At 37.9% G+C, this 13,128-nt stretch overlaps 1 protein-coding gene across 1 annotated transcript in view; it reads right to left on the minus strand.

The window, feature by feature from the left end:
- Positions 1-12,826, minus strand: part of LOC150091206 (zinc finger CCHC-type and RNA-binding motif-containing protein 1-like) — a 121,511-nt gene extending 108,685 nt beyond the window's left edge. Inside the window, exon 1 of the mRNA XM_090382779.1 lies at positions 12,411-12,826. Coding sequence (XP_090238905.1) covers positions 12,411-12,523 — 113 coding nt within the window. The 5' untranslated portion in view covers positions 12,524-12,826. The remainder of the gene's footprint in view (positions 1-12,410) is intronic.
- Positions 12,827-13,128: the final 302 nt, after the last annotated feature.

A 13,128-nucleotide genomic window follows, 5' to 3' on the forward strand; every position in this document is an offset into this window, starting at 1 on the left:
TACTTAGCTTTAACAAAAAAAAAAAAAAATTTTTTTTTTTTTTGTTTTTTTCTTCAATGAACTAAGATAAGAAATAACAATTACAAAAAAAAAAAAAAAAAAAAAAAAATTGCGATAACAATAAGAATAATAACGCAAAGCAATTAATGCAACTACTTAATGTGAACTATCAAGAAAAGAAAACAACAAAATGCTTAGAAATACTAATTTCTCTGTTACCACAGCTTTGCTAAAATGCAAATCGCTTGTAACACATGATATGCATTGTATATGTTGTAAATTGACCTTGTATATTTGAAATTGTATATTGATACCTGACATTGTGTACAGATTGTAAATAAAAGGATTACTATATTTCTACTGTCAAATTCCTCCTCTGTAAGGCTTCGGCTGTTTTGGAGTAATAAATAAATAAAAATAAATTGTCATGGAAAAAAAAATAATAATAAAAAAATAACTGCTTGAATTTTCACTAGACAAGCCTAGCGGTTGCATGGCAACAAGAGAAGTCACGTAGTTCAACGGATTTGTAATAAGTGTATACAGTGGGACGCGTATAATAATAATAACATTTAGATTTTGACTAATCTATTTTTTATATATATTCAAAAATTGTCGCGATCGATCGAAATAAAAGTCGCAATCGACTTGTTGGCCACCCCTGCAGTAAATCGTTAGTTTCCTTAAGAACTTGCATCTGGTTTGTAACATCCTCAATCTTTGCATGAGGCAGACACTTATTCTATCTCATTTGTCTTTTTATATAAAATATTCCAAATTTCTTTTACAACTGAGTGTCCTTCCAATAAAAGTAACTCATTTTGAACCAGAGGCATATCAGCATGTGGCACGGGTGCATGAACCATGTCTCTAAATTTACAGAGGCCCAAAAATAAAAAAACATGACTTTGTGAGACAATAAATAAACACTGCACCAGGGCAAAACCTCATGCTAATATGCCAATGAACAAAAATTTATATCAGAAATACTTTCTTTGATTTTTATATGAATCAAATAATGAAAATTTAAATTGGATTATATTATTATTAGCATATGGTGTAAGGAACCCCGAGGCTTATGCTGCACCAGCTTAAAAAAAAAAAAAAAAAAAAAAAAAAAAATTCTGAATTACTCTGAGAGAGAGAGAGAGAGAGAGAGAGAGAGAAGGAGAATCAAAAGGGAATCACCAAGAAAGAGAAGAATGATGATATCCAGATATGTATAAACAAGCATTCCAATACTGGTGGCCAGACATCCAAAATGTTTTTTGGGACACTGGGACAAAAACTAGAAACTACTAACATTTTACAGGCCTGACTTATAGTGCTTAGGAGTAAGGGTGCAATGGCACATGCTCCTTCAGTGGACCATGGGTCAAGCCCAAGTGATTGCGAAATACAATTACTGTAAGCTCCTCTGATCCTGTATGCAGGATCTGGTCATGCAGGAGTATAAAGAACTTTTTTTTTTATGCTTTAATAAGTTTTTATTATCTCTATTTGCACAAATTCATTTTCGATTTCAAACAAAATCTACTAAATAAAACCTCATAAAAGGCAATCACAATTCTAGTGCTGGAAAAATTACTTATGTGCATAAGTTCACTAAGAGTAAATAAATACTAGTAAACTAGTAAATAAATTTGATGAATTTGAGGTATTGCTCAAAACATCGAAGGCAGATATTGTTGGGATATCAGAGACGTGGTGTCACACAGATATAAGGGATGCGGAACTGCAATTTGGGGAGTACAACGTCTACAGAAAGGATAGACAGGATAGGAAGGGGGGAGGTGTTATGCTATTAGTTAAGAAACACATAAAAACCAAGGAAGTGAAGCCAGTCGACAGCGCTGGACAGTGCAGTGTGGAGTCAGTTTGGTGTGACATAAACATTGGGAGATCAAAATTGAGAGTAGGAGTGTGCTATAGCCTAATGACTCTGATGAGTATAATAAGGAACTGTACAGGGAAATAGAGTGGGCCAGTAAATCAGAGTGTCTTATAATGGGAGATTTTAATTTCCCAGATATTGACTGGAATTTGGGGGCTGGATACTCACACACTAGCAGGGCTTTTGTGGATTTATTGGATGATTGTTTTTCTACATCAACATGTTCGGGAGGCAACTAGAGGGAGTAATACTCTTGATTTGATTATCAGCAGTGATTCTTCATGCATTAAGAATCTGCAGATAAATGAACCACTAGGTGGAAGTGATCACAGTGTGCTGAAGTGGGATTTACTCAAAGAGGTAACTACCATTAGAGGTAAAGAGAAGGGTTATTGCTTCCGTAAAGGCGACTACGATGGACTGAGACAGTATTTAAATTCTATACAGTGGGACCAACTGATGATGTTACCAACAGCAAATTCAAAATGGGAAGCATTCAAAGAACTTATCTTGGAAGCTACTAGGCTTTACATACCAACTAAGAAATATTGTTCTAGGTTTAGGCCAAAATGGATATCAGATGAACTAATGAGGCATATGGCAGAGAAGAAAAATGCATGGGATACTTACAAATTAACACATGACACAGAAGCCTATGATAGATACAAGTTGATATGCAACCAAGTTACAAAGGAGGTTAGGCAGGCGAAGGCAGATTACGAGAAATCCTTGGCAAGGGATGCAAAGAAAAACAGCAAAGAGTTCTTTACTTATGTAAACTCTAGAAGGAAAGGGATGAATCAGATTGGTCCACTTGATATTGATGGGTCAAGTGTTGATGATCCTGCTCAGGTAGCTAACAAACTAAATGAATATTTTGCATCGACATTCACACATGAGGAGTTATTCAGCGAGGGGAATGCCAGAGGTGTATTCAACTCTAGCAGTAAGTTACAGAATCTTGAAATAACTGGGAGTAAAGGGGAGGAGAAACTGTTGAAGATAAACACAAGAAAGGCACCCGGGGTGGATGGGATCTATCCAGTTATATTAAAGGAGGCAGCAAAGGAAGTAAGCAAACCCTTAGCCATAATTATGAGAGCTTCCTTGGACTCAGGGGAGGTACCCATAGACTGGAAATGTGCAAATGTGACCCCCAATTCACAAAGGAGGATCAAAGGCTGACACAAGTAATTATAGACCTGTGAGCTTAACTTCTGTTCCAGGAAAATTAATGGAGGCACTGGTTAAAGAAGCACTGCAGGATCATTTAGACAAGACTTCAGTTATAGCTCAGACACAGCATGGTTTTGTTAAGGGGAAGTCTTGCCTGACCAACTTGACTGGATACTATGATGCAGTCACAAAAGAACTGGATGCAGGGAATAACTTTGATATTATATACTTGGATCTTAGAAAGGCTTTTGATACTGTTGCACATGAAAGACTGCTACACAAATTGGAGCAGTGTGACATTGGAGGCAAATTGCTGCTATGGATAAAGGGGTGGTTGAGGGGGAGAAGACAGAGAGTGGTAATCAATGGACACTGCTCATCGTGGACTGATGTTATTAGTGGAGTCCCTCAGGGCTCAGTGTTGGATCCATTATTGTTTTCTGTATTTATAAATGATATTGATGATGGTATATCGGGATTAATGTCCAAGTTTGCAGACGATACAAAGGTTGGCAGGGTTGTCAAGGACACTACTGACACTATGCTGCTGCAACAGGATCTGGAAAGGTTGAGCAGATGGGCTGAGAAGGTGGCAAATGAAGTTTAACATTGACAAATGTAAAGTACTACACATGGGAAACAGCAACCCCAGAGCAACGTATCAACTCTGTGGTACAACACTGACAGTGGTAGAGAATGAAAGGGACTTGGGGGTGGTTGTGCAGGCAGATATGAAGTTCTCTGAGCAGTGCAGACGGGCTGCAAGAGTAGCTCATGGAGTATTGTCAATGATATACAGGAATTTTTCCAGCAGGGATAAGGAGGTGATTATTCCATTGTATAAGGCGATGGTCAGGCCACACCTAGAGTACTGTATACAGGTCTGGAGGCCTCATTTTCAAGAAGGATGTAGAGCTGCTGGAACGAGTACAGAGAAGGGCAACAAGATTAGTGAATGGAACAAAGGGGTGCTCTTACGAAGAAAGGCTTAAGTTTTGCAAATTACAGAGTCTGGAGACTAGGCACCAGCGAGGTGATCTGATAGAGGTGTATAAAGCCTTGAATGGTTTAAGCATGCTCAATGCTGATGGGATTCTTCCTCTAGCTCAGAATAATCACCTGAGAGGGCATAAATTCAAATTGAGGAAAGACAGATGTAGGATAGACGTGCGGAAATTTGCCTTTAGCCAGCGGGTGGTTGGTTGGTGGAACAGACTTCCATCCCTTGTGGTGGAGGTTGATAGCCTAAATAAGTTTAAGGCTCAGCTGGACAGGTATTTTGAACGAACAGCGGGGTGAAGTGGAAGTGGTTTTTTTTTTTTCTTCTTGCTGCATAAGCTTGCTTTCTTGCATCAAATGCCTCTACTAATGCTAATGCTAAAAGAGTTGTTCTAAGAAAATAAGGATAACAACTAAGCACAAATTTCCTTTCCTTCTCCTACAGCTATAAGTAGACTTTTGGAACTAGTCTACAGACCCCAGTTTGGGAAATGCTACCGATTTATAACATAGAGGAAACAGCTCTTTTTTTTATTAGAATGTAACCAGACAAAACAATATTGAATGGTACTGTAAAGGGGTGTAAAAAAATCAAAGCAAGGGTCACCCATGCATTCTGTACAAATACTGACAGGAGTGACAAATGGATTGTTACCGTAACTATAAGGTAGCAAAACCTCGATGCATTAAGAATTTCAACCCATCAATTTACAGAAATTATAGACATAACAGTAAAGCAGGGATGAGTGCAGTAGAATTTTGGAGTGGCTGCAAAATTTCAACAAGGAAATGAGAATTAAAAACTGCAATTAAGCCTTTTTTGCTTTTAGATAATGTTTCTTATCACAAAGCAGTGGATCTTAGTAATGTGGCAATCAAGTTCCTACCTCATAATTTCAAAAGTTTTCCTACAGCCTCTTATGGTGGAATTAAGAGTTTTAAGGAAGATTAAAGGTGACATCAGGTGAAGAAGATAGTAGAGTATCAACAATTTTTCACTTAAACTGTCCTTGAAAGAAGCATTGTATGTGATCACACTTTCGTGGGATGAAGCTTCATTGCAAACAATAACTGCTGGACTCACGAGCTTATCGAAAAAGTTCATTTAGATATCCCAACAATATCCACCTTTGATGTCTTGACCAGCACATCAAATTGATCAAATTTATTTACTATACTCCTAGCTTTAGTGTACATGCAAGTATACATGCACTTGTCCTTACGTTTAGTTACCCTAACACAGCCAATGTATTTACTTGTTCCATAACAACTTCCAGAAGTTCTTGAATTCCCCAGTACCTTGCTTTCCAGGCTGCTGCTCATTTCAAGAAGCAGTGCAAGAATAATTTTCACCTCTGCTTTTGGCTACTGTTAATTTATTAGTCTGTGAACCTCCCCAAGCTAGTAGTTTTCTAACCCAGTTTAACACTGCCTCAACAGCATCAGCAAATATTCTTGTACCCTTTCTTTTTAAGTGTATCCCATCCATTTAGAAGCAGCTTCTCCTGTTAACAAGCACAGACAATGCTGAGAAAAAGTCTATCCCATGAGCCTTGCATGATTTCTCCAAGGCCAAATTGATTGACAAGGCTCTAATCATATACTCCCTCCTCCCATCATGTCTGGGTGGAATTGCAAGTATTTTTAAATTTAACCATAACTCATAACTTTTTTTTTCAACACTGACGTGTACTTGCTAAGTAAGTCCATAGAGTTCCTACTCTTAATGTCATTAGTGCCAATATGTACAACAATATCACCTTTTGTGCCTTTAAAAAATGATATCTGCTATACAATATCATCAACTTTTGCCACTGGCAGACATTCAAAAATTCACTGCTAAGTTTATACTAAGCAATCAATCAAATATTAAAAACATTTTTTCTTGCAGAAAAAGATCTGCTGAAATTTATCGTAATTTTTTTTTTAAATGCCATTAAGGCATTTAAAAAAAAAAATTTACAATAACCCCCTTTGTGAATTGGTGATACATTTGCACACCTCCAGTCCATGGGGACCTCACCTGAGTCCAAGAAAGCTCTCATAATTATGGCTTAGGGTTTGCTTACTTCCTTTACTGCCTCCTTTAATATAACTGGATAGATACCAACCATCTTAGGTGCCTTTTTTATGTTTAAACTTCAACAATTTCTCCTCCACTTTGCTCTCAGTTATTATAAAATCATTTAGCTCCCTGTTAGAGTTCGATTAACTTCTGGCACTTCCCTCATTGAATAACTCCTCATGTGTGAATGTAGATGCAAAATACTCATTCAGTTTACCAGCTACCTGAGCATGATCATCAATAGTCAAACCATCTATGTTAAGTGGTCCAATCTGATTCTTCCCTTTCCTTCAATAGTTTACATAAGTAAAGAACTCTTTGCTGTTTTTCTTTGCATCCTTGGCAAAGGATTGTAGGATCATCTTAACAGGACTGAAATTATACAGAAGTCACAGAATAGGTTTTTAAGAGGGGGGAGAGGATTCAGTCTCTCCAATCTGATTATCTACTATGACACAGTGACAGTAAAGTTTTGTGGTACCACTACACTCAAGTGGTGGAGAACAAAACAGACCTAGGGGTAATTGCACAGTTAGCATTACTTTAGGCATATGATGCAAGAAAGCAAGCTTATGCAGCATCAGCCAAAAAAAAAAAAAAACTCCCATTTCACCCATCCATTCACTCCAAATGCCTGAAGTTCTCTGAGCTGTACAGATGAACTAGTAGAACCACTGTTCTAGGGGGATTCTGTCAATAATATACTGGAACTTTGCAAGCAAGGACCTAGGAGATGATTAACTCGTTGTATAAGGCAATGGTTGGGTTACATCTTGAGTACTTCATACAGGTGTCAAGGCCTTGTTTTAGGAAAGATGCGAACCTAGAATGGATGCAGAGAAGAACAAACAGATTAGTGAAAGACACGGAGGAGTACTCTTACCACAAAAGACTCCGGTTCTGCAAATGCACCACTTGGAAAATAGGTACTTGCAAGGAAACTTAATTGAAATGTTTAAAGCTTGAAATGGATTGAATAAACTTAACAATAGTGACATTCTAACTCTTTCTCAAACAATGCACACAAGGGAACAGAGGGCGCTGACTCTCTTTAGAAAATACAGCTGCAAGTTACAGGCTCCGAAAAAAACGATAAGTTTTTGCTTTTTATTTACATTATTGTTATTTTATATTGTACTTAATACGTAGTCTTATAGTTCTAATTACGCTGGTTATTTTTATTTTAATTTGTATAAACAGTTTTTGTAGATATACGTAATACTTTATAAAACCGGTATTTCATTCGAATATTGCAGGCATTGTTTTTGTATATAGTGATAGGGAATTCAAATTTTTAATTGAGGTAGTTAGGTAGCTCTAACGTATAATTATAGAAACAGTAACACGCTTCACTGTTTCTATTAGATAGCGTAGTATTGACATTTAATTTAATTTAATTTATTGATCTTATTAATTTAAAATATCATGCCCCAAACTAGAGCAGCAAAGCAACGTGCACAAAGTGGCAGGAGTGCTGTGACTCGGGGAAGAACTGCGGGGGGCGATTCTCCAACGCATCACAGCCTAAAAAAATGTGCGACTTGTGAAATGTTTGCCGAACTATCTGAAACGGAACATGATATTGCCATGGGGGATGTCTTTGTGTGTGCGCGATGTAAGGAGTGTAAGGAAATCAGGCGACAACTCAGCGTTGTTATGGGCCTATATGAGAGTTTGAAGGACAGGGTAGATGCCCTCGAAAGATCTAAATTGAGGGGCCCATCAGGCGCTCAGCTGCCCACATCAACGCCAGAGCTTGCACTTGGTCATCACGCAACACAGCGGCAACCCCCAAGGCAGATTGCGCTGGTCCCAAAGGAACTAGTAGTTGTTGGTGACTCTAGTGTCAGGGAAACGGGAAATATATTGTGTAAAAAGGATAAGTGGAACAGGACCAGGGTATGTCTGCCAGGGGCAAAGGTTGATGACGTTGTTTGTAGAGCAGATATCATCTTTTAAGGGCACAAAAGGTGATATAGTTGTACACGTTGGCACTAATGATATTAAGAGTAGGAGACCGGCAGAATTACTTAACAAGTACAGGTCACTGTTGAAAAAAAGCCATGAAGTAGGGTTGAATTTGAAAGTGTCTGCAATTCTGCCCAGACACAATAGGAGGGAGTATATGATGAGAGCCTTGTCGATCAATTTGGCCCTGGAAAGATTGTGCAAGGCTCAAGGGGTAGAATTTTTTTCAGCCTGGACTGTACTTGTTAACAGGAGAGATTGCTTCTACAGGGACGGGATACACTTAAATAGAAAGGGTGCAAGAATATTTGCTGATGCTATCGAGGCAGTGTTAGGTGGGTCGGAAAACTGATAGCTTGGGGGGATACAAGGACTAATAGTTTAACAGTAGCCGTAGGCAGAGGTGAAGGTGATTCTTGCACAACTTCTATTAGAATAAGTAGCGACCTGGAGCGAGGGGTGTTGGGGGTTTCAGGGACGGATGTCAGTCATCGTGAAACAGGTGGGTATATGGGATGTGTTAGAGTGGCTGGGAATAGGAATAGGTGCATGTATACTTGCATGTATACCAATGCTAGAAGTATAGTAAATAAATTTGATGAATTTGAAGTGTTGGTCAAGACATCAAAGGCGGATATTGTTGGGATATCAGAGACGTGGTGTCACCCAGATATAAGGAATGCCGAACTGGAATTTGGGGAGTACTATTAGTACAGAAAGGATAGACAGGATAAGAAGGGAGGAGGTGTTATGCTGTTCATAAAGAAAAATATAAAATCAAAAGAAGTGCATCCAGTTGATATAGATGAACAGTGCACTGTTGAGTCAGTTTGGTGTGACATAAGCACTGCGAAAGCAAAAATTAGAGTAGGAGTGTGTTATAGGCCTAATGACTAGAATGAGTACAATGAACAATTGTACAGAGAAATAGAGTGGGCTAGTAAATCGGAATGTCTTATAATGGGGGATTTTAACTTCCCAGATATTGACTGGAACTTGCGGGTTGGGCACTCACACACTAGTCAGACTTTTGTGGATTTATTGGATGATTGTTTTCTGTAGCAGCATGTTCGAGAGGCAACCAGAGAAAGTAATACTCTTGATCTGGTTATCAGCAGTGATCATTCATGTATTAGGAATTTTCAGATAAAAGAACCACTAGGTGGCAGTGATCACAGTGTACTGACGTGGGATTTACTTAAAGATTTAATTACCATCAGGGGTAAAGGAAAGGGTTTTTGCTTCCGTAAAGGCGAGTACAGTGGTCTCCGACAGTTTTTAAATTCTGTACAGTGGGATCAACTGACGAGGTTACCAACAGTAAATTCTAAGTGGGAAGCATTCAAGTAATTAATCGTGGAAGCTACTAAAAGTTTCATACCTATTAAGAAATATTGTTCAAGGTTTAGGCCTAAATGGTTGTCAAATGAACTAATGAGACTCGTAACAGAGAAGAAAAATGCATGGGATGCATATAAATTATCAAGCAACTCAGAAGCCTATGGCAGATATAAGTTAATCTGTAATCAGGTCACAAAGGAGGTTCGGCAGGCGAAGGCAGATTACGAGAAATCCTTGGCAAAAGATGCTAAGAAAAACAGAAAGGATTTCTTTACTTATATAAACTCTAAAAGGAAGGGGATGAATCTGATTGGTCCGCTTGACATCGATGGTTCGACTGTTGATGATCCTGCTCAGATAGCAAACAAACTGAATGAGTATTTTGCATCTACATTCACACGTGAGGAATTATTAAGGTTTGAAAATAGCAGAAGGTTATCAAATTGTAGCAGGGTGTTTAATGATCTTGTAATAACTGAGAGCAAAGTGGAAGAGAAATTGTTGAAGTTAAACGTAAAAAAAGCACCTGGGGTGGATGGGATCTATCCAGTTATATTAAAGGAGGCGGCAAGGCAAGTAAGCAAACCCTTAGCCATAATTATGAGAGCATCCTTGGACTCAGGGGAGGTTCCCACGGACTGGAGATGTGCAAATGTATCCCCAATTCACAAAGGGGGATCGAAGGGTGACAAGAGTAATTACAGACCAGTTAGTTTAACTTCTGTTCCGGGTAAAATAATGGAGTCGCTGGTTAAAGATGCATTGCAGGATCATCTAGACAAGACTGCAGCAATAATTCAGACACAGCATGGGTTTGTTAAAGGAAAGTCTTGTCTGACAAATTTGATAGGATATTATGATGTGGTTACAAAGGAACTGGATGCAAAAAACAATTTTGATATCATATATTTGGATTTCAGGAAAGCTTTTGACACTGTTGCGCATGGAAGACTATTGTACAAATTGGAGCAGAATGGTATTAAGGGTAAGTTGCTACAATGGATAAAAGGATGGTTAAGTGCGAGAAGACAGAGGGTGGTAATCAATTGGTGCTGCTCTTCTTGGACTAATGTTATTAGTGGAGTCCCACAGGGTTCAGTGTTAGGTCCACTGTTGTTTTGTATATTTATCAATGATATTGATGAAGGTATATCAGGCTTAATGTCGAAGTTTGCAGATGATACAAATGTTGGCAGGGTTGTTAATGACAGTAATGGCAGTGTGCTACTGCAACAGGATCTAGATAATTTGGGCAGATGGGCTAAGAAGTGGCAACTGAAGTTTAATGACAAATGCAAAGTACTGCATATGGGTAGAAATAACCCCCAGAGAAACGTACCAACTGTATGGTACTACACTTAAGGTGGTAGAAAATGAAAAAGACCTGGGAGTAATTGTGCAGTCAGATATGAAGTTCTCTGAGCAATGCAGACAGGCTGCCAGGGCAGGTCATGGGGTTTTGTCAATGATATATAGGAATATTGCTAGAAGAAAAAAGGAGGTGATTATCCCTCTGTATAAGGCAATGGTCAGGCCACGCCTTGAGTACTGCGTACAGGTCTGGAGACCTCATTTTAGGAAAGATGTAGATTTACTTGAGCGGATACAGAGAAGGGCAACAAGATTGGTGAGGGGAATGAAGGGATCCTCTTACCAAGAGAGGCTTAAGTTCTGCAAATTGCAGTGGCTGGAGACTAGGCACCTGCCTGGTGATCTGGTTGAGGTATATAAGGCCTTGAATGGATTGAGCACGCTGAATTCTGATGGGATCCTTCCACTTGTTCAGATTACGAACCTAAGGGGGCATAAATTCAAATTAAGAAAAGACAGATGTAGAATAGATGTGCGGAAATTTGCCTTTAGCCAGCGGGTGGTTAATTGCTGGAACAAAACTTCCATCTGTCGTTGTGGAAGTTGATAGCTTGAATAAATTTAAGGAGGAACTGGACAGGCATTTGGAGGGAATGGTATGATTTTTTTTTTTTTTTTTGGCTGATGCTGCATAAGCTCATACATTTGCTTTTTTGCATCACATGCCACTACTACTACTACTATTTAAAAAGGATGGCTGCAGGATAGATGTGCAAAAATCTGCTTTCAGCCAGCGTGATTGTTGGTACAATCTACCATCTGGTGGTTCTGCCAGTGGGTAATTTAAAGAAACTTACGGGCCTCATGGCCCTTTTTCATGATAAGTTTGTTAAAAAAAAAACAGATTTAAAAATGTTATTTGAGTGGTGTAGGTTTTTTTTTTTTTTTTTAGTGGCTGAAGCTGTATAAGCTCACTTACTTCTTGCAGCATTTAGTGATACTATTGCCAATAAGAATAATAATCGTATACATTTATTTGTCATGTAGTAAAATGTATATACCATTGCAACAGTCAATACTTCAGACAGTAGCATGGCTAAAGTGTATATACCGAGGGACTGCACAAACCATGAACTCCAAGTTTCAATGAACCCCATACTGCAGAAAACGTTTTGAATGACTGGTTTCAAATGTATTATTTTAGTGGTCAGAATAAAATATCTGTTTACAAAATAGCAAAAAAAGCACTCAAATATTTGTTTCTAACGTGAAGTGCTTTTTTTTTACCGTAAAATCGTGTTTTGTAAAGATTTCGTCCTCAGTGTGCTGCTGTTCTTACTATACCGGAAAATATAAATTAAATGTCAGAAACGCAGACATGAGTACTGTACTTTATTCCTCTACTCAGAAATCCAATTATCTGCGCACCATGCCATTTAACCATTCTGAATCATTTGTGTTGTGTAATCTATTTGTAATTTCATAATTTTCACTTCTAAGCAGATAATCGTGAAGCTGAAAGGCGGTTTTCTTCCACCGCTTAAAATTGTATTTAAAAAAAAAAATAGAATTTTAAGAATTTATAGAATTTAAAAATAAAATAAAAATCATTCAAATATTTTCACAATGATGTTTTTCAAATGTAAATCTACTTACTTAACAACCTTCCCATACTTTTCGAATATCTTATGGAGGTCGTTATTCGTAAGTGAGAATGGCAAATTTCCAACGTACACTGTACTTTTACTAGGCGCAAGTCCACCGCTCATGTTCAAGCTACGAATATCACACACTGTAGTAGGGGTAGAGTATCAAAGTTTTCCAGTGTTCCTGTTTAAATGTGACATTCAAACATATTTAACCTGTGTTCCGATACTTTAAACATTGAGGACGCGATCGTTTTATCTGAATGTTAAACTTTGTCATTTTTTTATTTTATAACTTGTGAATTTTACATAAAAACATTCACAAAGTGATTACACAGTTAATTACTAACGCGTGCATAAAAACATTCACAGAGTGATTACACAGTTAATTACTAAGGCATACATTTTACCCAAATTAATACAGCTTCCAACTCAACTGTTAGGACAATTATCGTTTACTTCTGTTATAAAATATCATTATACGAGAAAGAAGTGCCATCTTGCGACAATACTCTGAAACCTTAAATAATTATTATTAATAATCTAAGAAAAGCAGTTTGAGGCTTTAGCCCTAAATGCATCTTAGTCTAAGAAAAGTCATAGTACATTTTTGGAGCATAGCCTCTTTCTGTACGTACGAGGGGTTTCCGAAAAGTAAGGTAACACATTTTTTCTTTCGATGATGTTTAATAATACGAAGTTGAAATTACACACCAAGAAATAAGTGA

The sequence above is a fragment of the Mastigoproctus giganteus genome, chromosome 1 (genome assembly GCF_048544385.1).
Source record: "Mastigoproctus giganteus isolate SK-2022 chromosome 1, ASM4854438v1, whole genome shotgun sequence".
In the NCBI taxonomy this organism is placed as follows: Eukaryota; Metazoa; Arthropoda; class Arachnida; order Uropygi; family Thelyphonidae; genus Mastigoproctus; species Mastigoproctus giganteus.